This window comes from Danio aesculapii, chromosome 5, assembly GCF_903798145.1.
Source record: "Danio aesculapii chromosome 5, fDanAes4.1, whole genome shotgun sequence".
Taxonomy (NCBI): domain Eukaryota; kingdom Metazoa; phylum Chordata; class Actinopteri; order Cypriniformes; family Danionidae; genus Danio; species Danio aesculapii.
The window spans coordinates 46072337-46097353 of record NC_079439.1 but is presented as its reverse complement, the minus strand read 5'-3'; the positions used below and the strand labels follow the sequence as shown (position 1 = coordinate 46097353).

At 35.4% G+C, this 25017-nt stretch overlaps 2 protein-coding genes across 3 annotated transcripts in view; both read right to left on the bottom strand.

Annotated features, from left to right (window-relative positions):
* The window catches only part of gucy2d (guanylate cyclase 2D, retinal), a 29846-nt gene extending 25357 nt beyond the window's left edge, over window positions 1-4489 (bottom strand). The window contains exons 1-6 of the mRNA XM_056457005.1: window positions 3685-4489; window positions 2087-2388; window positions 1324-1699; window positions 1160-1244; window positions 967-1081; window positions 596-715 (exon numbers count right to left, since the gene is read on the bottom strand). Coding sequence (XP_056312980.1) covers window positions 596-715; window positions 967-1081; window positions 1160-1244; window positions 1324-1699; window positions 2087-2388; window positions 3685-4489 — 1803 coding nt within the window. The remainder of the gene's footprint in view (window positions 1-595; window positions 716-966; window positions 1082-1159; window positions 1245-1323; window positions 1700-2086; window positions 2389-3684) is intronic.
* A 15437-nt stretch (window positions 4490-19926) lies between these two features.
* On the bottom strand, window positions 19927-24744 carry LOC130228574 (E3 ubiquitin-protein ligase lubel-like). Of its 2 annotated transcripts, XM_056457004.1 has the most exons (4): window positions 24443-24744; window positions 24143-24195; window positions 21790-22135; window positions 19927-20036 (listed from the first exon to the last, which is right to left on the bottom strand). In XM_056457004.1, the coding sequence occupies exons 2-4, from the start codon at window positions 24155-24157 to the stop codon at window positions 19927-19929; spliced, it is 471 nt and encodes a 156-aa protein (XP_056312979.1). In that variant the 5' UTR covers window positions 24158-24195; window positions 24443-24744. The 2 variants fall into 2 exon arrangements, with proteins under 2 accessions (XP_056312979.1, XP_056312977.1); XM_056457002.1 differs by lacking the exon at window positions 19927-20036 and having other exon boundaries at window positions 21053-22135; window positions 24443-24743.
* Between the last annotated feature and the right edge of the window lie 273 nt (window positions 24745-25017).

Sequence of the window (25017 nt, the reverse complement as noted above, 5' to 3'; positions counted from 1 at the left end):
TGGTTTTAAGAGTTGGAGCTGAAAAAAGCAGGATTTGACCACTGCGTTTATCTGTTTATCAAATCTCAAGCCATCATCAAAGATAACACCCAGAATTTTTACTCTAGGCTTGATTTACCAAGATTTACTGTTGGTGTCCCAGAAGAATTTGATTGGTCGAACACAATTATATCAGTTTTACCCTCATTATGTGAATCATTTACAGTATAAAAACATTCTTTTTAAACCCCAAATGTCTCAATGGTTATCGTTCTCATAAATCTATTTCTCAGAAGAGAAAATAAGCCCTGGAAGTTTTTGTTTCTAGAATGATCTTAATGCTCTTATCTTATTTCCTGTTGCTTGACAGGTTTGGTGTGTTTTGGCTTACTTTGGAACTATGTGCATTGTTTGGGGAAAACCACTAAACCTACTGGTCAAAAGTTATCTGAAATTCCATTTCATAACTTCTTGTTTTTCTAAAATCATTTTACTGTACCGAGAATTAGATTACCTTCTGGTAACTAGTCCAAAATCACACTAGCTTGTTTAATATCGCTTCATCATAGAACCAAAACAATATGTCAGTGCACAAAAACTCCCAAATTTCACACACCTCAAATACAGCAACATTGGATGTTTCTGGGGTTGACGTGATGTAACTGCGACCTGAGACTGAGTGGCGAGGGGTTTTAACATCTAGCTGACTCTTCATCATACTCTCGTCATTCAATTTCTACAGAAATAAGCCAACAAAGAGAAAGACATTCAAAAATCGACACACAAGAAAACACTCATGCCTGTACTTAATATCATCACACTTGTAGCAGATCTAAATTCTAAACACATTAAAATTATTTTAGATTATATTATTACTATCCTCCTCTTATTCATTTTCTACACAGTGAAAATAACAGAGAAGTGAACAGTGAGAGAGACATAGACAAAGTCATTGAGGACGACCGAAAGACAGAGTTTGAGACCGACCCTTCTGCTGAGTGTGGTGTTGATGAAGACCAAGTCATCCAGTGTCAGCACTATCTTAGTGGGGCTTCCTCCTCCTCCCATAAACGCACTGAAAAAACCTCCAGACCCATATTTTCTGGACAAACACATATACACATCATTCAAAATATTAAAAAAACATTAAAAAATGAGTGTTGTTTGCTGCGACTCATACCTAACTTGTAGAAAAAGGATGCCTGCACCCCCTATCAACACAACGAAAAACATGAGCAAGAAGAAAAGCGTCACTCCATCCAATCCTGCAGAAAAAAAGAGTAAAACACAGCATCAGAGCTGATCTTTCAAGTGGAATACAATGAATTTATGTCGTTTTTTTACCTCCACTACATGCGACATAAGGACTAAACCAGCAGTTTGCGTCACTGCTCGGAGATGCTCCAGCAAAATGAATTGACTTCCCCAAGTACTTCAACCCTCCATATTTTCCATATGTGTGTGGAGCTTCCAGGGCGTGTGTGCGGTATAGGCTGGACCCAGAGCCGTCTGAATCCAGGACAGCATAGCGGACCTGCATTCCCTCTCCATTGGTACCTCCCGATATCCGCTGGTTAAAGCCATCAAATTCAAATCCACCCTCGTTTTGAGAAAGTAAATCGCCCGATACCCATCGCCCACCACTCGAAGCTCGGCTCTGCTCTGCAGCCATGGCTGTATAATAGATCATGTTATATATGGTCCCAAAAAATGGAGAAATCTGCCAAGAAGAGAGAAAAAAAACTACATTTTGAGTCTTTAGGGGACTCTAAGCAACTTGTGGTAACACATGGGCTTTTATATATCAAAACCTTTAGATATTTAAGTTCTATGTTCTTCATTTTCAACTGAGACAGACTCTAGTTAAGGTTTTGAAAGTGTTCATTATGGTTTGACCTAACTATGAAAATCCTGTTTAATTAAAATATGGAATTCATGATTGTTTATGTTGGATTTTTTTAGCAGGGAAATCACTCTTGTGGAAAAGACACCTTCTAAATAACTATAGTTTGAGCTTTTGCTGTCCACAAAACATTTACTGCCATTTTAAATTGATACCACTTGTAGTAAAACCTTTGGTAAAGCAAGTTCATACCCATTGTGTTACCTCTTCAGCTGATGTGCTGCTGCGGATTTCAAAGGATTCCTGTGCTGCATTAAAGGCCTCATAGAAGTTTTGTTCCCCTTGGTCCATGGTTACTGTTAAGACCCCATCGTATGCTCGTCGCAGTTTGGTGTCATTGGCCAGGATTGGATATTTTACATTTTCATATGGCAGTGAATATAGCAGGGTGTCGTATGGAATGAAGATGTACCCTCGGTCAATCATTCTCATGTCCAATGCTGTGGTCAGCAACTGATACTGTTCTTCTCCACCAATCAGAGCAGAGTGCATGCACATGATGACAACTGCACACAACAAATGAGGAAGGGGGGGAAAATAAAGTAATTTGAAAATAAATTATCAAATGAAAGAATAAGCTAATGATTATTATATCAAAACGAGAGACATAACATAATGGCTAAATAAATGTAACATTTAACCAAATTTTGTTTTTTAGTAGGCTACACTCACAATAAAGATTATTTATTATCATCTAGCTTCAAACATTCATGAAACCTTTTCTATCAAGGGTTATTTATAGTGAGAAAATATTTTAATTGTTAAAATGATTGACAATGTTTACACTAATAGTTGTTCTTTTGGTTCGTTGCTTTTCTGGAATAATGGTCGATACGGACCAACAAAAACACATTTAGTCCATGTTCACTTCAACAATTTTAAAGATTAATCAGCTTAAATGTATAAACAATGCCGGTTTTTATTATATTTTGCGACCAAACCTACCGAACATCCAGAATATTTCCGTTGAACGAGTTCCTTCGTTGTTTGTGAGTACAAAAAAATGACTGAAATGGACAATCAATCAAATTAAAGTAGGCGGGGTTTGCGGATCACAGACAAACAGTTCGCGACCAAAAGGGAAGACGGTGAGGTAAGTAAGATTGAAGTAACGAAACATTAAAGAAATTTTAACTGTTTGACGATATAAATGTAAAATATCTATTAATGTATATTGTAAAATATTATTTGCAAATGGGTCAGAATACTTCCTTCACCCTCAACCAAATGTCTAGGAGAAATGTATGTGCTTGTTATCAAACTATTTAATAACTAAGAAGAGGCAATTCAATCATAACTTAATGTTAAAACAGCTATCATTACATTATCAATATTATATGTGTCTCTTTTTGCATTCTTGGAAGCTATAGAAATGAAAAATGTAAAACAGGAAATACATTGAGACCATTGTTTTTGTTTACATTTATTAAAATGGTCTGTATATGCCACGTTCAAAAATACCAACACACCACATGATTAACAGATGAATCAAACTAAAACTGACTCCTTAAGTCAACCTGAACCCACCTTAAGCCATGAACCCACCTTAAGTGAAAATGATTATTTTAAGCTGTTGATAAATTAAATTTAAGGTTAAGGATAAATTAGGTTAAAAAAAATGTTTTACATCTGGTATTTGATATCTAAAATCTGAAAATCTGTATATTTTCAGCACAACAAAATATTGAAGTGAATAGCAATACTTTGGAAGCACTGATAATTCAATAGTAATTTTGTTCTCAAAGCAGTTAAAAACCTATTTACATTTCTAAGCACAAATGAACAGATCTCAAAGAACTCACCCCTCACTCGATCTGTGTCCCGTATTGCCTGTAGGGCTTGCCGTGGCCCATCTTTGTCCTGTTCCATCGTAACAACCTTACCAACAGGCAGACCAAGAGCACGCAGGGATGCTGCAAGCTCGTGCCCAGTCGCCTCCCACATGTCGCCCTCGGCAGTTACAATCCCAACATGTGCCCAACGGAAGAAACGCAGCACAGAGAAAAGCACCCGAGAGGATAACGGCAGCGGCCGCAGAAAGGTGGGATACATCTCTTCATCCATCTCAGCCTTCAGGCAACCCCAAGACAGGATGCCTTTGTTCCAGTTCTTTGCCAGCAGTGTGGCAGCAGTGCAGTAGCCAGGATTTGCCGGTCCAAGAAAAGCCGAACCATAACCCTCCAGCTCGGCAAAGCGTGCCAGGCCTCTGGAACTGGAGCAATCCTCGTTAATGACTGTGTAATCGTACCAGTAGCCTTTATTGAGTTCGGGGTCTTTGTTGATGCGGCTCATGGCTAATCGGGCAGCCAGGTCTGGCAGGGCTTTAGAGTACATGGGGTCACATGCCCAAGGTCCTACGATGGCAATTTTGAAGGTGGTGCCCCAGGCTTCACAGGGAAAGTATGAAAGCATGACTAGAGGAAGGAGAAAGCAGTTTCCCCACCAGCTGTGGCTGCGTAGCACTGGGGACGAGGACACTGGGCTCGCTGGGGTTTCAGATTTTTGCGATGAGGATTGTTTCCGTCGTCTCTTTCCAGCAGAAGACTGTGTTTGCCATCGTGGGTGGTGGGACTGGCAGAGAAAGCTAGAGCTTGTGTGGTCATTCATTTTAGCTTTGTTTTATTGTTGAATATCAGCGATGATGAGAAAACAGGTGGCACTGTGGGATGTTGTGTGCTTGGTGAGTGTTTTGTCAGTTTGAAGGCTGAAACACTTAGCTCTCGATTTGGGTTCTACCCACTGAGGGGCACTAGCCCAAAACTATTGCACAATAACCAGCCATCACTGTCTGTTATAGAAATGTGTATGTTGTGTGTGAGAAAAGCAACATGTAAGATTTTGGAGAAAGAGAGGGAAATGGAAAGGGACAAAAACAGGAAAGAAAACAGAAGGTTAGTAACAGTATAGGAGCATAAAATATGTAAAGCATAAATGTTAAGATGATTAGTCCTGCTCCTGGAAATCCACTGTCCTGTAGAATTTAGTTCCAGCTCCAGTTAAACACACCTGAGCAAGCTACTCAAGGTCTCACAGCTGTGTTTAGCAAGGTTTCTGCCGGATTCACCCAGTTAAATTTAAGACTTTTTAAGACATTTTTAAGACCATTATGAATGATATTTTAGATTTATACAAGGCTGAATGCTAAGGATATGTTTTCAAAGTTTTTCACTTGACCTATCAAAAAGTAATCATAATTGAATATATTTCATAATAATTTAATAATAAAAAAGTCAGGTCAGTATCCTCAGCAGTAAATAAATGAAGCACTTTTAAACAAATGTTACTGTAAGGAAAGTTATACAGTGCTATATTTTTAAATAAACAGTTAAAAATTGTATTGAGATGGATTATTGGTGATTGTAAAGGTATTAATGGCCAGGGTGCGTTTCTCAAACAACGACATAACTTGCGGCTGAACTATCATAGTACAATGCATTGTTATGGAAAAGAACAATGTAGTGTTTCCCAAAACGGTAGTTTCTCCGTCGCAGGTCTATCGTTTGAACCACATTAGTTATAACGTAAAATGTCCACAGTGACGCTCTAAATGGTGTGGAGTAACTACTTCTTTAGAGAAAACTCCCAAAAAAATGTTGTGCAAATTATATTATTTTTCAGGCACACGCACTTAAAAGAAATCCAATATTAGTTCTGGTAAAAACCATAGTAATTTAAATATATGTAAACAACACCTATAGGACCTATATATGTTTCCTTTACAAATATTATTAAGAATATTATATATAAAATCTCAAAGCTCACACGTATTCTAATCGCATAAATAAATCATATAAATCGTTAACGGTTGTAGGCCTAATTATCAGTAGGCCTAATTATCAGTAGGCCAGGTTATTTATTAACAAATGAAAAAAAATTCAACTTAATAATAATAATTATTATTATTATTGAATTATTATTATAAATAAAATGTATATATATATATATATATATATATATATATATATATATATATATATATATATATATATATATATATATATATATATATATATACATTTATAAATATTTATAATAAAAATCACCTATAGCTCTCGTCATGAGCCATGGCTGTGTCAAAATGGCGTAAATGTTTTCAAAGTGCACTACGAATGGAATGCAATTGTCAATATGAAGACTGCTCAAACTGAACTGTAAAAATACTTTGAAAGCAAATTACAGATGACTTTAATGTTTTTTTTTTTTACCATTCCAAGTTTAAATGTTGGAATGTTCTAAATAAATAGGGCACAGGGGGAATAACGGGGAATAGAACACAGCCATGAACAATGATTCTAACTACAGCTTGAGAGGCGTTGTTAAAAACCATACAGGTTTACAATGCAGTTTGCGAATGTTCGTTGGAACGATGGATTTGGGAAACAAGAAATCAACAAACTATGTTTGTAATGACGGAACTTGCGACCTTAGTTGGCTTACGATGGTTTTCGGAAATGCACCCCAGATTGGGTAGCTATACACGAACAAAGGATATAACAGCACAACGTACATTACGGTTCTGTTCTTTTCACTACAATGTAGTTTACTGCATTTATGTGTAACAGTGGCATGGAAATCAACATGTGTTTTAAATCATTTTCAATTTTAGTTCCAAAAACAAATATACTCTATGGTTGCAAAGTTTTGGGTCATTTTAATTATTTTTTGTGTGTGTGCTTACTTAAAAGTGTTTAGACATTTTCATCTAATTTGTATATAGCTTTATTATAGTTTTACTAATTAGAAGTATTTCCTCCTGAAATAATGTCGTCATGTTTTCAGGTTATGCTCAGAATCATGAAAAAATTAATCTAAAAACATGTTTGTTTTATGCAAAATTGTTATGAACAAATATTTTGCATTCACAACTTCTCTTTTTGTCTATTTTTTTAAAAACTATTTGCCACTACATTTTATTTTTTAATCTAAGTCAGACATTGTAGTCCAGCCTGAATGACCTCTTTAGCACACAATAAATATATTTAAAGTTTGGTATTTGTTTCTTTTAATAGAAATAAATCCATCTGATCTTTTTCTGGAGAGGCAATCTGAGATTAAAAGCTGTTTGGTTAGCAAATAAGAGTTTGGGGATGACAAAAGTGACCCTGAGGTATTGTCCCTTCCACTGTGATCTCCCAGACCTGATCTCTGATAGCACATCCTCACCTGACTCATGTGCCATCTGTGTTTAAAGGTGGAGGTGAGGTGAAGTGTCACACGATTTACACCAGGCAGCTTGCCCATTCCTTCTGTCTATCTCTCTCTCTCTCTCTCTCTCTCTCTCTCTCTCTCTCTCTCTCTCTCTCTCTCTCTCTCTCTCTCTCTCTCTCTCCATTGCTCAGCAAGCAGCAAGCAGATTACAATTTAAGAGCTCTGCCTTCGTTAGCCGTGGCCATAGTATCTGCCAAATAACGTGAGGCTTAATCAATCTTAATCTTAATTAACATTATCTCTTTACACCATCATCACTGGATATCTGTTGACCTGTCAGAAGTCTTTTCTTTTTTGACTTTGCTTTATTCTCCAAAAGTCTATAAATCGTTCCCCCTACTTCTCGTGTCTTCACCGTCTGGCTTACTTTCTTTCTTTGAACCTTTAGCCAGGACTAAAATAACTCAGGATTACAGCACGAGACCTTGCAGTCAGACTCACGCCATTCCTGTGTTTGACTAATTTACTGCCTGTCATTTTTATAACTTCACACACTGTTTCACAATAATCCGGTGAATTTTATGGCCTTGACAGCAACAGTGATTTTAATAACCAAAGGAGTTTCACATTGTTTGGGCTCATTCCTCAGTATTTCATTTGTAGTTACTTTATCAAAGATAATATCTATTTGTTAGGACATGATTTTGTCAGCTACGGTACACAACTCAAACAGCATTTTAAATCTCTAAATTTTGTTATTTGTTTTAAAAAAGATTTAATTGTTTAATTTATAGACATTTCTTTAGACTTTAAAGCAGAACTCAAATTCAAAACACAGGGAAAACGCCAGTGATAAAATTATTAATTCATATTAACATAGTATTGGCCTGTAGCCTTTAAGGCGTCTTGGAATGTAAGCTATTGGTTGCAATGGGATATCTGGTTATATGAATGCACCAATGTGATTAATCATAGCTTATCAAAAGCTACTTGAAGTTACCTGAATTAATCACCTGGCAGAAAATATAACTCGCTGAACTAGGCTCAAAATTGTTTTCTTTCTGCTTAATATTATGCTGCACATCGGAATGATAGAATTGTAATCTTAACATTGAATTCTCTAAACTGAAAAGTTTGATTAGCTGTGTATCTTCATAAACTTCATTTTTTGTTTACAGCTAATGATGTTTGACATCCACAAGTTTTGGCAAGGCTGTTTTTGGCATTTCACAAGTTTGCCTGCTAATTTGGAGTCCTCAAAAGAGGCTCAAACCCGTAGCTCAGCTCCACCTTTGGGTCAGTGGAGGACAACTAAGAGAACTAGTGGAGGAGACATAGAGATGAGGGATGCTGAACAAACTGTCGCTTGGACTGTGCCATGGCTGCGGCTTAAATACGCTCATAATGATGATTGACAGGACTGGTTAGGCTCCAGTTGAAGCTACGTTTGAAACCTCATCTAAAGTGTTACCTTTACAACATCAATGTGAACAGACAACAGGCATTTATAAAAGAAAACAGTGTTTTTTTTATCCTCAAAATGTAATTTTTGGTTGTTAGTGGATGCTAGCTGAGTTAGCATAGTTAGCAGCCAACGTTATTAGATAGACTTTTCAATAAGTAGTGAAATTAGTTTTTTTTAAGTATAATAACATTCATTCATTCATTCATTTTCCTTCGGCTTAGTCCGTTTATTAATCTGCGGTCGCCACAGCGGGATTAACCGCCAATTTTTCCAACATATGTTTTACGCAGCCGCAACCCAGTACTGGGAAAAATCCATACACATTCAGTCACATACATACACTACAGCCAATTTAGTTTATTCAGTTCGCCTATACCGCATGACTTTGGACTATGGGGAAAAAACGGAGCACCCAGAGGAAACCCAAGCCAACACAGAGAGAACATACACAGAAATGCCACCTGACCCAGTCGGAATTTGAACCAGCGACCTGCTTGCTTGTGAGGTGACAGTGCTAACCACTGAGCCACCATGCCACCTAGTTTAATAATATAATAATACTATAATAACATAAGGCTGTACAATAAGATTTCATTTGTTAACAATAAATAACACATTCACTTAAATGAGCTAACAAGAAGCAATGTATTTTGACTATTAACAAAATGTCATATATACTGTAGAAGTAACTGATGTTAAATTTTAATGTGTAGCTTTAGCGAAAGATCGACTTAACTGTGACGTTATACAGTAAACAATGCATATACTCAAGTAACATTACAAAACACATTTATCATTTCAGTCATTTTAAATAGATTCTCTCATCCCCAATAACCTAAGGACTCAACCTAAGATTACTGAGGATCCCTCAAGGAAGTCGTAATCCAATAAACCTCAGGGGCTTGCTACTCAAGCAAATAAATTACAGAAAATTACTGTTACTTTCAAAAAAAGGTTTGTTTAACAGAGAAGGAAGAGACCAGCTAACCTGCCGAGTGTGGCTAATTGAGAGCCATGTTGAGTTCTGCCTCCATTGAACACACAGAGTCTGGGAGGAACCAGATGGACACCAGAACTGCACTCCCGCAGAAGAAATAGCAGAAAGAAATAACAAAATCCAAATTAAAAATGGAAAAGTCCAAATATAATGTGGTGAAAAGACAGATATTCCATTAAAAAGCGAGATGGAAAGGTAGTCTTTAGAAAAGATAAGCCTTTGGACAGAATAGTACAAAAATAATAGAAGTAAAAATCCTTTTTCTTTTCTAAGGTGGAGAGTTGATTCTTGGTGTGGTGTCCCTGGAGGTTAGAGGCCCAAGTCCTGCCCTACTTTGAAGAGACTATTGGGGGAAGCCAGGGGAGCAAAAGCCTCTCAATGTCCTGGGTCTTACAGGGAAAAGGCAGATTTACACACACAGAGAAAGAGAAAGAGAGCGAGAGAGAGAGCAAGAGACAAGGAACAAGCGAAGGCGAAAGGAGGGGCAGGCTGGGAATCAGAGTGGTGACTTCTTAACCCTCCTTAGCTTATAATCCACACATGGCAAAAGGCATTTTGGGTTCTTTGCTGTATGACATTATGGTCATGTAACATACAAGATTGGCAGTTTGAAGTAGATGGAAATAATCACCACTATATAATAACACTTTCATACATTAAGCATTTCATGAAATCAATGTTAGTTAGAGTTCACTATTTAATTTTGTTTTTAAAAGAACTGTTCGGCAAAAGCTTGGGAAGCCAAAAAATAGGTCTTCTATGGGTTAATTGCAAAAACCCTCTTTAAATGATCTGCTTGCAAAAGAGGGCTAGGATTTTTTGTGGAAATACTTGAAGAAAAATAATGTTTGTAATAATAATTAATAAATTATTATTATTTTATTCAACACTTTATTATAATTACATGAAAAATCAAGCAAACTCCAGAAGTTTGAAGATGATGGTGTAAAACTATTAGTGTAACACATCCTCATGTCACATTAAAAAAAAATCCTGTGTCAGTGTGTTCCTCTTACTTTTCTTGCTCCTCCCTCCCGTCCTCTGGATCTTTCTTGAGTTTATAAGCTTGACTAGGAGTGTGCAACAGGTGAAAGGAGATTTGAGTTCCCAGGAAGCCCTAAGCCATGATACCTTTGTTCATTATGACATTGTGCCCTATACCAAAACCCTATTACAGACTCATATTTGTTTGCCAGACTACACAACTTAAAGGCCTTCCAGAGAAAACTTAGATAAAAGTTACAAGGGGTCACCAAGCTGTGATTACGAGAAGCTGTTGAAGATTTAGGAAAATAGACAGAAGAGAGATGGAGCTGTGAGGGATCATGCAGTGCATGTGAAGTGGTAAAAGCTTCTAGGTCAAAGACTCTGGAAATTAAATCCCAACTAAATCCTTGAAAAGTCAGGCAGGACTGGAGCACTGTGTTTGGACCTCAACTCAAATGTAAAATCAAACTTATTTTATGCATATTAAAATGTCCAAGTAAAACTATTAAATTAATTAGCTACAAACCACAACCTCAGTCAATCAGTCTCATATAAAAGAAATCACACACTGTCAAATTACAATGAAAAGTGACGGTTTATTATAATAGTCATCAACTAAATCCAGTGAGTGAAAAATCCCAGTGAAAACAGGACAAAATCTGAACAAAATACAGACTCTGATGATCCCCACGGAATCACTATATGTAAGCTCCTAACAAAATTTGATTGGCCACAATGTTTCCTAGTGAGATTACAACAATTATGTTTGTTCCCCTTATTTTCTAAGTATAACACAGTTTATTGTACTTTCTATTTATGTGGGACCAGCCTGATCTCACGAGAAAACGTAAGTATTTTACGCTTTGTCAGTATAGTGGCTAATTCGTACGAATTAGTACGAGTTCAGTCGTACGAAATTGTACGATTTTAAAAAGGAGGCGTGGCACCTAACCCCACCCCTAAACCCAACCGTCATTGGCGGATGAGCAAATCGTACTAAATTGTACGAATTAGATCGTATGAATTCGTACGAATAAGCCACTAAATCAAAAAGTTACGAATTGCCGTGAGATTGTGTTGGTGGGACTCTTATTTTGAGCTAGCTTTGCCTTGCATCTGTTTACAGCTCACCAGAACACAAAATTGAGGAAAGATGGATTGTAAATTTAGCACCACCTCAGATAGGCATAAGGTCTGATTATTCTTTTGTTAGTTTAATGTGCATATTGTGAAATTTGCTGCAAATGTTTGTAATGACACGTGTGAGTGTATGTTTATAATGAGGCAACAGCTTCAACAACTTAATTTACAGTGAGGTTTATATTTATTCCTGCCTGCGTTTTTACATATGTTAACCCACAGAATACAACAGTAAATACATCCCTGTCTCTTCATTTTGTTTGGTATGAATTTAGAGGTGGGCAATTATTTTTCCCAATGGGCCACATTAGACACTGGGGCAGTTTTAGAGGACCAGACTACAGTTTACACAGTTCTGCCAAAAATATACTCCTCCACAGTTTATGAAACATTATAATAATACAAATTGCGGAGCACACAATTATGTTTAACCTTTTTTTAACGACCAAGTTTACATAATAAGTGCATTAAGGCCAATTTTAAAGATCAGCATCACAATATCAAATTCATATGAAAAAGCAATAAACACCAAAGGGTTATTTGTTTGATTGTTCCAGCTTAGTTAATTAATTAATTACATTTTTTTCTTATGTTCAGTGAGAGAAATGTATAATTTGTTGGGCTTGAACAAGTGTACTGAAGTCAAGTTGAATATCTCAGATGAATACGCAACATATTACAGCACGCAAGTGACCGTCACTGAGATCTAAGTATCTGGATTTTTAACTCTGCACCTGGAAAGTATGTGAGCATGTCATACCGTGTGGATCTCTCTTCCTATTTGTGCAAACCACGCATTTCAAATAATGAAGCAGAGGGTTGAAAACAGCTGGAGTTATGGACTGTTAGCTCACTCACCCCTGACTTGAAAGTCTTCTCCACCTCAGTTTTGATTAGGCAATGATTAGGAATCTAATCAGTTTGTTCAAATTATTTTGATTACTGAAGTATGATTACATCCCGCTTTGTGAGCATAAGAGACATGAGTTGAGAGCAGCAAGATAGCAGAGCTCATTAATATTCACAACCCATCTAAATAAGATAAAAACTGAGGTTTCATTCTAAGGGCAATTTATAGGGTAATAAATGGGCATGTAAAACCCTTTCACATTAAATGTCAATGTATTCTATGGCAAATGCCAAACTCAAGGGTAAAATGCACAATGTTGAAAAGAGTTAACAAAACCTGAATTAAAAATGGAAAAATTACATAAATAAAATGGTAAAAGAAGATTCAATTAAAATATAGTGGAGGTGCAGTCAACATGTTCTTGTTTCTTTAACCTGTTAACAAGATTGCATATGCATACATGCACTGTCAGTCAAACATCTAAAAACATTAAGATATGTTAATGTATAATGACTCCACCTCCACAGAATTTCAATTCCATATTACTGGTTAAATATTAAAAATACATGGTTAGTGTGCTTTTCAGTGCCATCAGCTTACAATTAATTTAGTTAATTAATTCAATCTTTCCTTCTCACTTACTGGCCTTAATAATGGCCCTAACTGGAAGAGGAGCGCTACTAATTACTAACTAATAACTAATTAGAGGGTTGGAAAAAAGTTCAGCTTTTGATTTACTGTCAACCCCTATAGCCCCATTTATAGCTTATAACTAATTTACAGTATCAAGATGAAACAGCCCCACAAGTGTCTTTATCAAGGTCACAATGGTGTCAAGAGCTGCATAAACAATTTCTTCAATTGCTCACGACTGTCTCCTGCCTTTCACTTTTAACATGTTGCTCACTGGAACAAGGAAATGTGCGATTTCACCAGTGTATGGGTGTGTGTGTGTGTGTGTGTGTGTGTGTGTGTGTGTGTGTGTGTGTGTGTGTGTGTGTGTGTGTGTGTGTCTCACGCGAGCTCATGATTGATAGAAGTCCATTTTAAGTTTTAAGTTAATCAGATTAGTCAGATTGGGTTGTGCTATACTGAGCTTCAACTGACAAGCCTCTTACCTCTGATCAGACAGAGAGAGAGAGAGAGAGAGAGAGAGAGAGAGAGAGAGAGAGAGAGAGAGAGAGAGAGAGAGAGAGAGATGAGGTGGAAAGACAGGAAGCCTCAAAAATGCTGTTAATCAAAATTTTACATGAATTATAAGCATATTATAGAATTTATAACAGGTTTATAAATGCTCACATGGATCAAAATGTCTACCACAGTATGATGTGGTAATTGTGTAAACTGTATTCATATAAAAATGTAGGATTGTAAAAAAAAAATGATTACCCGACAATGGAAATCTTTGCAGCATCTACTTATTCTACTTGATCTCCTTGTTCAAACTACATATTTAAAAGGAGCTGAAAGAACAATTCTTGAGTTTTTTTTTGAAAACTTAATGGTTTTATGTTCAATCCACTTAAATCTGGAAAAACAATTAGGTTAACTTAATTATTTGTGTTGAGACAACCTAAAACAAATTGTGTGGAACCCAGCATTCTTTACAGTGTACTACCCTGGATTTTAGTACTTTAAATAACAACACATTCTGTATAAATCACTGTATAAATCATAAATCAAGCCGTTTTTTAGGTAAATCTGTGACCATTACTGTCAAACAGTATACTTAAATTAAGACTTTAATTAAACTGTGTTTAATTTTGTTTCTCGTGTAAAATGAAAATGAAAAAGACTGATGTGTGGATGAGTATTACATTTTTTTTATGTGACCTACGAGTATGTGCTACATCTGCATGGCACAGCACAAGTTAGTTTCAGAGATGCTGTGCTGATCCCTGTTCACATATCAAATGCAATTTGGATGATTGGGTCTCAAGCAGTCTACACTCCTGTTTACACCTAGTGTTTAATCAGACTACTTTATAGACTTTCCACTTCTCGCTTGGTTTCTTTGAAGAGGAGGGTAATTCTGAACCTTTGGTCCGATTCTATTACTAAAACAAAATAGAAAAAGACCAATCACACATGGATTTAAAAAAACACATCTTAATACCAGGTGTAAACAGGGCCTATGGTTCACTCTTTCAGATGTGCAAGATTGTAATGGAGCCAAGTAAACCTCATAATTCAGGTAGGCTAGAAGCCACTGAGATTATTTCTACCAATAATATTATACATCTTCTAAACGTCTACCAACACAATCTGATATAGCACACACAGGTGACATTAAGCCAGCATACGGTAGCATGAGAGGATAAGAGGATCTCTACAGGAAAAAAGCCCAATGATTTTAGATATGTTTATAATTTTGAGCTCAACAATTACACTGAAACTAAACTATGCCCACATAAACTATACATTGAGAAACCCTGCTGAAGAGATGAGGATAATGTTATCTTAAAATTCTTTGTTAAATCTATGACCTCAGTTTAAACTGACTGACATAAAAGGTCTACTGATATTTATACCTCTGAATTAATATCCTGTGACATACTTGGGTAATGAAAGCATATTAAAAGATAATGCTTTATTTTGAAGTCAGTCTCTCAATTTCCTGCAATAATGGGATATAAATATTAAATATTGTTTACTGATATTATGTATTAATCAGCATTTTGATTTGAAAAAAGAAGCCATTGTAATTAATCACTTATGATTTATTTGTAAATTTGTACATTTTAAAACACATAAAAAAATAACAGTGTTCACAATAACTTTTAACAGTAAGTTAAAGTATTCACCTAGTATTAGCATTCCCCTGTAAATCACATGATATACGGTAATTGACCAGTTATGATTAGGTGGGCTTTAGTGTTATGCCATTGATCAGTTGTTATAGGGCTGCACAATATACTGTTAAAATATATTAAATTAAATCAGCATTGAGACTGTAATGTGTAAATACAGGATGTGTGATATCAAGTAGGTATCATAGATTGGAAAAATATTAATATTTTATCCAACAAAATATCCAAATGACAATTTTGTCATATATTGTGCAGACCTATGTTTAATATTCAAAACATTCTTATTTATTTCCTAAAATTACAAGACTCAGTTTGTTGTCCACCACTCTACATCTAGTTACAGCATGATCTTGAAATAAAAACAGAGGACGAGTAAGAAGACCACGATCTTCAATATTCCTCATCCCAAAGCACCCTACATTGAGACAGCGAAAGCAGAAGTATGTGTTACAATGAGGGCAAATGATGTTGGGACAGCCTATCCCAGTGTGAGTCAGCAGGGCCTTGCATCCTGGACAGGCCCTGAAAAATGGGCATCCTTTCACTGAGCTTTCCGGATCACTGATTTTAGTGTCGCTGAGGAGGGCGGCACGGAGAGCACAGTTTGACAGTGTGCAAGCGTCGTTGTTCAAATCATTCCGTGGCCATTCTCTCTGACAGGCCACACAGAACTGAAACACACACCTCTTCGTTCTAGAGCAAGACCTGCAGACTGCTCGCTGACTGTCCAAAATACTAACATCAGACTTCTGACAGAAGGGACACTAGGGACAAAAAAAAAGAAGTGTTGGGATTTGGTGACACAACTAAAGAGGGATTTAACTTCACAGATACCAGAACATAAACATTTTGTGTATCAAAATAGGTATACAACTAGACATTGCCTTAAACCAGTGTTTCCCAACCCTTTTCCTGGAGGCACACCAACAGTACATATTTTGGATGTCTCCCTTGCCTGACTAATTAACTTCAGGTTTTGGAGTCTCTTCTTATCTTCTAATTAGGTGATTCAGGTGTGTTTGATTAGGGAGACATTGAAAATGTGTACTGTTGGTGTGCCTTCAGGAACAGGGTTGAGAAACACTGCCTTAAACTACATTATAAGCTCAATATTCACAGATAAGAAAAGGCCTATTATGCTGTTTAAATGTTCCTTCGCCTGCAGTAGTCTAACTGCATCACACTTCAATTCAATTCAATTCACCTTTATTTGTATAGCGCTTATACAATGTAGATTGTGTCAAAGCAGCTTCACATAAAAGGTCACAGTAAATAGGAACAGTGTAGTTAAGTGTAGTCACACTTTCGTTTTCTCATAACATCCACCTTTATTTTTCAATGCGGAAGTAAGGAGTTTACTATGAATCATTTATTTGCCACAATAGGGAAATTACTAAAAACAAAACAAAGACATTTCTTTTTGTGAGGGCATATGCTTAGTGACTGAATTTTAAACTATATAAACTCTAGAAGCAAACTAAGGCATGAATTTCTCAGCTTCAGTTATTATAACAGTTAATAAAAGTTGCTTCAAAATATTTTGTTTCTCAGCAATAAATGCTGCTTAATAAATGCAGGAATAAATGCTGTCAAAGTAGATGTTTGCGGGCATTGAAGAACATAGGTGCAGAATTATAGGTTCATGATCAATTCTTTTTTGTTTTTTGAAAAACATTGTTGTCCATTTTAATCTATAACTTTGCAGACATTTAACCTTTACAAAAAGGTTTTGTATGACACAACTATGGTTGACACACAACATAGGTTAATACTTGAAAAAGCATTATACAGACACGTTGTCAGTTTTGGAGATTTTGTCATTAAAGTACATATTTTAGATTTCAAGATTTCCTCTCTCAATGTACTAGAGCTGCACGATATTGGGTACACCTATGATGTACGATATATAACGTTCAATGCAATATTTAACATTTCTGAAATTTATATTGTGATACATCACAACATATCTTGAACAGTTCTATTTGAAAGAATTAATAATTAAATAATTTTGAATTCCTTGTGGCCAAACCATTTAAACTTGCTTAGAATGTTACCACACTGAACTGAGCTAAACTGAACTGAACTTAAACACTACAAACTGAACTACACGGTTCCAATTTACTATGACCTTTTATGTGAAGCTGCTTTGACACAATCTACATTGTATAAGCGCTATACAAATAAAGGTGAATTGAATTGAATGTTTACACAGTCACGGGTCTTAAAATCACATGAAAATTGATAAACTTAATCACTTAATGAAAGCTTCACTTTTAACTGAAATGACTCAAACATTCTCGTGCTCTGAACTGTTGTACCTGGTCAGTTATAATTCTGAATCACATCCTGTGGTGATTATTGAGGATTCACACATTGCAATATCTGACAACGATTCTAACACAATACATTTTGCAGCCCTACAATGTACTCAATTGTAATTGAACAGGAAAATGGTTAGAATTACACGTTTTACATTTGGTATGTTCTAGAGTGGTTTTCTGAAAATAATGCTCTATTTAAGTACACCCTTTGTGTACAGTGACTTGTGTGGCTACTGTAGCCTACGTCCCAATCTGAAGTGACAGTTACATCATATGTGTATTCAACTACAGCATAATAAAATAACTACAACAAATGTAGTAAGGCTAATCTTATTTGTATCGCTAATGGTTATTTATGTATTTATTTTCTACAATTTTCACATTCTAAATATAACTAAAATGGTTGGCAATAATTGATCAGTCCTAAAAGTTTTAACCTAGGAAGGCACTTCTAGACACTTATCTGTGGAAAACTGCGTCACAGTTAAATCAGACCCCTTGACACAGTGTGCTAAATAAAGGTTTAGATCTTAATTCGCCTCCAATAGTGTTCAGCCAGAACAAGTGCACGAAAATAGCGTGTACAAAATGTCTGACGTCACGAGGGATCAGAGAGATCTCGACGGTCAAGCTACCTTTGCAGTGCTCATGGCATAAATACTCCTGGACTACTTCCACTGATGGACAAACCTGAAAGAGAGGCACAGGATTAGAGAGGGAGAGGTAATACAAAGGTTTTGGGAACTGTGCTGGCAGGGAAATTGAGGACACTGTTAGCCTACTATGACTCAGTCTACGCCATAAGAATAACTCAAAATATTGACTTCAAAAGCCTATGTGTTTCTGGCACCAAGAAAACATTATTTCTGCGTACAATCATAATCAAATAAAGTTAGCTGAATGCAAATAAGTAGCCTACTTACTGAAGACGGATCACGGATCTCCACTTCACGCGACGAGAAACGCGACGAGAAACAAAATGTCAGTGACAAAATTTCCTGCTTAAGCAGATTATACAATGCAATACCTAAAACACTGAAGGGGAATACCAAAACACTCGAACACTTTTACTTTCTCTATCATATTTAACTTTCGGCTTTGGGGGAATAACACACAAACAAAAACAGATAAGTTACCCTGTCAATAGTAAACTACTAATTATCATAATAAAGGTCATTTTTTAGATAAATACACACAGCAGTTCCTACCATTGAAAAAAGAGCTTTGTTAGTTAGGTTAAAGTAGCGTCATCTGCTGGTCAGTGAAGGAAAGGAAAATAAAGTTTTCCCAATATTTTTGCACTGATGCACCATGACCTTGCATAGTAGGAAAGTTGCTCCAGATCCTACATCACAGTAAAAAAATATATATATATATATACATACATATATAAATGTGTAAATATAAACTTAAATGTGTTCGGTTGTACTCTTATAAAGTCTTTTTTAAGAGAATGAAGGCCTTTTGTGAAACACTTTAAAATAATATATATATATATATATATATATATATATATATATATATATATATATATATATGTGTGTGTGTGTGTGTGTGTGTGTGTGTGTGTGTGTGTGTGTGTGTGTGCGTGCGTGCGTGCGTGCGTGCGTGCGTGTGTGTAAACAAACATTGTATGGTATTTTTTCCTCGCTTATATTTACATTTAGTCATTTAGCAGACACTTTTATCCAAAGCGACTTACAAATGAGGACAAGGAAGCAATTTACACAACTATAAGAGCAGCAGTGAACAAGTGCTATAGACAAGTTTCAGGTGTGTAAAGTCTAAGAAGCTAAGCATTAAAAAAAAAGGTTTTTTTTTTTGTTTTTTTTTTTTTTTTTTTGAGAGAGAGAGAGAGAGAACAGTTAGTGGTATAGCCAGAGAGGCAGTTACAGATTAGGAAGGAAAGTGGAGACTAAATAGTTGCGTTTTTAGTCGTTTCTTGAAACGTTCATTCCACCAACTGGGCAGATTGAATGCGAGAGTTCGGGAAAGTGATTTCTTCCCTCTTAGGATATTTAATCAAATTATATATATTTATGTAATAAAATAAAAAGTATATTTAAAAATATAAATATATGCATATATTAGTATTTTTAGTAGTTTATCCTCACAGATGTCCACTAGAGCAGTGTTTCCCAACCCTGTTCCTGGAGGCACACCAACAGTACATATTTTGAATGTCTCCCTTATTTGACCCATTAACTTCAGGTTTTGGAGTCTCTTCTAATCTTCTGATGAGTTGATTCAGGTGTGTTTGATTAGGGAGAGGTTGAAAATGTGTACTGTTGGTGTGCCTTTAGGAACAGGGTTGGGAAACACTGCACTAGAGTCCCAGATCTTCAAGGGTCTGAGTGTTGTCTACTATCACACAGGGCTCTGGCTCAATATATTCCTCATTGTCACTGTCATAATACTGATCATCATAGCACTCTGAAGATAGAACTCCTTGTCACTATGATGTTCCTATCATGCAGTTAAAGTTTTTTTTTATGTGTCCAATGTTACTTTAACCACGGTAAACAATGTTCACTCATTCATCACAATAAGGACATAACTAAAAGACAATGGAAAACAAAGTGCAGTAACTAAACACAAAACAAAGTACAACAGGAGGTAAAGCTGTTACAAACCAGTGTGTTTGTAATTAAGGCAATACAATAAAGCAGATGACAGTAGCAGCGATAAACAAATACTAATGTTTGATTGTCGCTGACGTGAAAAATAAGGTGATTATTTGTATTTTCAAATTTTGGAGACACTTAAATTGCTTTCCATATATGCACTGCTTTAATTGCTCAGATGAGCAAGTCTGTTGTGGTTGGTACAGTGTGTGTAATAATGGTATTTAGTTTACTGTAAAATGTAAGCTTGAGTCCATTAAATATTTTTACTGCTTATTCCTTAATGGTCATTTTAGCTTCAGTAAGGAAACGGAATTCCTTTAGTATTAGTATTCCCTTATAAATATGATACAATTGGCCAGTTATGATTAGGTAAGTTTTAGAATACCAATTATCAGTTTATTTAGGACTGCACAATATACTGTTTGAGCATTGACACTGTATGATTACAGGATGTGTGATGTTAAATTGGGATCATAGTTGAGCAGGCACCACAGTTCAGAAAGCATTTTCACATCTCTGGAGTAAACACAACAGAGTTTCTCCTTCACACGTTTTTTTTTCATCTGCTACTGTGTAAAAGAGTTTTAATCATTCAGGCACAACTGAAATAGAAGAAAATAATAGAAGAAATAGAAGAAAATAAAACATTTATAGTTTTAACAATGATATTTACAGGAACAGAGAACAAAACAAGAATTTGAGATATAATGTATTAATGAGCCTTTAAAAAAACAACAACAACAAAAAACAGATTCCATTGTAATTGATCAGTTTTTTTAATCACAATTTTTTCACAATCACAATTTTTTTCATTAATTAGTTAAGAGTTTTAAAAGACATTCAACGTTATCAGCATTTACAATAACACGTTTAACAGTGAAAGTATTACCCTATAAATCACACAATATGAATAGGTGGAATTGAGTGTTAAGCCGTTTATCAGTTTTATTAGGTTTGTACAATATATTGTTTCAGCTTTAACCCTGTAATGGGCATATTAGGCAATAATCACACTGCAGGATGTGAAGTTAGGATCATGGCACCTCAGTTCAGAACACATCATTTCAGACTTACTTGCAATGGTTAACCATAACAGAGTAAAATGTATAATTTGCACCTTTTTAAAGAGTGTTAAGCATTCAAGCACAAGAAACAAAAACATCTGTAGCTTTAACAATGATTATTAGATTCATATTTTTTTCCACATTATTTATACAATGAAGATGACTATGCAGTGTCATTTTACATTGTAATCTTTGGGGAATTTCTGCACAGGACTAAATTAATTCTATTGTGTTTAACTATATATTGAGCTTCATATTGTATTTATATTATATTTAGCTTTTATATATTTAATGCAGATACACTCGCCTACAGAATTACCCCAATCCTTATATTAAAAAATCTTTACAAACAGAGCTATTCAATCATCTGTTAAAAATTGAGACTGTTGTCTACCACTCTACATATACTTATGTCATGACCATGACGTAAAGGCCCTCGTTGAGGAAAATAATCAATATGATAATCAATATCAAAATCCATTAACCCAATGCACCGTCGACTCAGGCAGCGGAAGCAGAAGTATGTGTGACAATGAGGGCAAGTGATGTTGGGACATCCTTTACCGTTGTGAGTTAGCAGGGCCTTGCACTTTGGACAGGCCCTGAAAAACGGACATCCTCTTGCCGAGCTGAATGGGTCACTGATTTTTGTGTCGCTGAGGAGGGCAGCACGAAGTGCACAGTCTGGCAGCATGCAGGCACTGGTGCTTGAAGCATCACGTGGCCATTCTCTTTGACAATCGCAACAGAACTGAAACACACGCCGATTCACTTTAGAGCAATACCCGCAGACCGCTCGCTGACTGTCCAAAACACCAACATCAGAGCTCGCACAGCTGGGACACTGGGAAATAAGGAAAGATTTTTGGGCTTTGATCATACTTCACAGATCCACAAATCTTCTTGCTTTTCCACTTATAAAATTTAAAAATCAAATAGTTATACAGCTAAAAATGACTTTAAAATATATAACTGCACTAAACCATTTTATAAGCGTTATATATTTTCAGATAAACCAAAAGACATTTAAAGTCTTCCTATTTTATGCTGCTAAAATGTTCCTTTTTTGTTTTGTCTCCCACAGAAGCCTACAGTGCCAAGAAAACACTTTCAATTTCTTATAACATCAACCTTAACTTTCATTATATGTAAGTAAGGTGTTTATTTTAATGTAGTTATAAATTACTTAATTAATTATTAATTACTTAAACTATTAATTGTTATATTATATGTTATATATAAAAACTGAAAACAGATGACACTAAAAGCCAGACATTTTTACTAATGTTTGATTGGCCGTGACCATTTTTAAATGAAAATAAAGTGAATATTTTTATTTTCAAATCATGGAACCAATTAAATTGCTTCTTTCCAAAAGTCTGCAGTGCTCTGATTGGTTGGTCAGATGACCCAGTCTGTTGTGGTCGGTACAGTGCATGTAATAATGGCACTAATTATTCCCACTTTATTTTGATATTCCGTTTGTTGAATTTAAGTTACATTGCATCCACATGCCAACTAATTCTCATTAGATTTTAAGTAGACTGTTAGGTTGGGGTTGGTGTTAGTGTGAGTTGAAATGTACTTGCTAAGTTTCTTAAAGACAGTTAAATGTCTGTTTAGGAGCAGTATCAGCAGATATTAAGCAGACAGTCTACTAATACTCAAATGGACCATTAAAATAAAGTGCTATCCTGATTTTACTGTATAATTTAAGTTCTTTTCCAATTACAAAAAAAAAAAGAATTAGCTGATTAACCTGAATCTCCATTGCAAAGAACCTGAGAAAATTGAGCAACTTAGCTTGTGGTACATAATACATTATGAGATGTTTCAGCTATTTAATTCCTCTATATAAACTCAGTATGTCCATCAGTGATAGAAATCAACAAATGCTTGTGGAAAAAGAACTACCAAAATGAACAAATCCAAATCCTTACACAATGTAATAAGATCTATTATGACTGTTGCAATTGAAGTGAAATGTCCAAATAAATGTACAGTGTCAATTACAATTAGATCTGTGCACATTTCGTCAGATTTCCTTAAGAGCTGAGAATAATAACCAATTATACATGTTTCAGTTGAACGCAACTGCCAATCAAAGGGTTTCAGAGTCACCACTGAAAGGTTTGTTGAGTCTCACAAGTATAATGTAAACACTAGATACAAACTAAGAGTTTAATTACTCGGCTTCAGTTATTACAAAAGGAGTTTTTTGAAACTTGAGCTAAAATACAATAAATTCTGCCTAAAGTGTTTGAGCCAGGTGAAAGTAGACTTTTGAAGGCAATGAAGACCAAAGGCTCAGAATCATAGACTCATAATCAATTTTTTCTTTAAGGAAAAAAATACTTTGTTGTGCAGATTGAACAACTTTTACAAACAGCTATGTGATATACTGTATAAAGGGTGATAGATGAAAAATCTATATCTGTCTATTTCTCATTAAAGTATATACTTTTCCTTACAACTGTAATTAAACAGCAAAATAATCAGAAGTTCAAATATTCCATTTGGTATGTTCGTAAGTACAATTTTCTTATTATAATTCTGTCATACAACGTAGGTGTACAGTGACTCATGCAATACTGTACTTCCCAATCTGAAGTGTCATACAAACGTCATACAGTTACATACAGTTACATACGGTTACAGTGTAGCCTACATCATAGGCTTCATTCAACTACATCGTCATGGATAAACATCAAAGATAAAGACAGCAAATAAATTTATGAGTACGAGTAGCACTAATAGTTATTTTATTTATTTGACAATTTTCACATTCTTAATAAAACTAAAACAATTGGCAGTAATTCAGAGATCAGAGAGATCTCGACGGTCAATTTACCTTTGCAGTGCTCATGGCATAAATACTCCTACTACTTCCACAGTTGGATAAATCTGAAAGAGAGAGGGAGGGAGAGAGAGAGAGAGAGAGAAAGAGAGAGAGAGAGAGAGAGAGAGAGAGAGACTACATTACCAAGTGTGCCATAAGAATAACTTAACTTCAAAAGCCAATGTGTTTCTGGCAACAAGAAAACATTATTTATGCATACAAGTGTGAAAACAAGTTAAGCATTTTAATAGACTCTTATTACTATCAAAAATAAAATAAAATGTGCTAAATGCAAATAAGTAGCTTACTTACTAAAGACAGCTCACGGATCTCCACCATGCGATGAGAAAAACAAAACGTCTGTGACAAAATTTCCTGCTTAGACTATACAAGGGAATACCAAAAAAAAAACTAAAGGGGAATACCAAAGCACTCCAACACTTTTACTTTCTCTATTATATTTAACTTTCGGTTTTGGGGGGAACAACACAAACAGATACCGTGTGAATTTTCCTAAGAAAGAAACAATATGCAAACACTTTTGTAGTACACAAAACTTTATAAATACAGCTATGAAAAAAGGCCACTTTAAAAAATACTTGTTTTTCTGGATTAAAAATATTAATATTTGTTTTATTTTAAGACCTGCAAACATTTCTTCTAAATTTCAAATAGCAATATTTGAAAATGACTAAATCAAACATCAAAATAATACAGGTATAGTCATCATCTTAATATACAGTGATCCTTTTTTTCCTTGCATATTTAAATCCAATACATTTGCAAACATCTTTATTTTTAGTAGTTTACCCTCATATAACTAAAAAAAATGCAAAACAAAGTCGTAACTAAACACAAAACAAAGTACAACAGACAGTAAAGCTGCT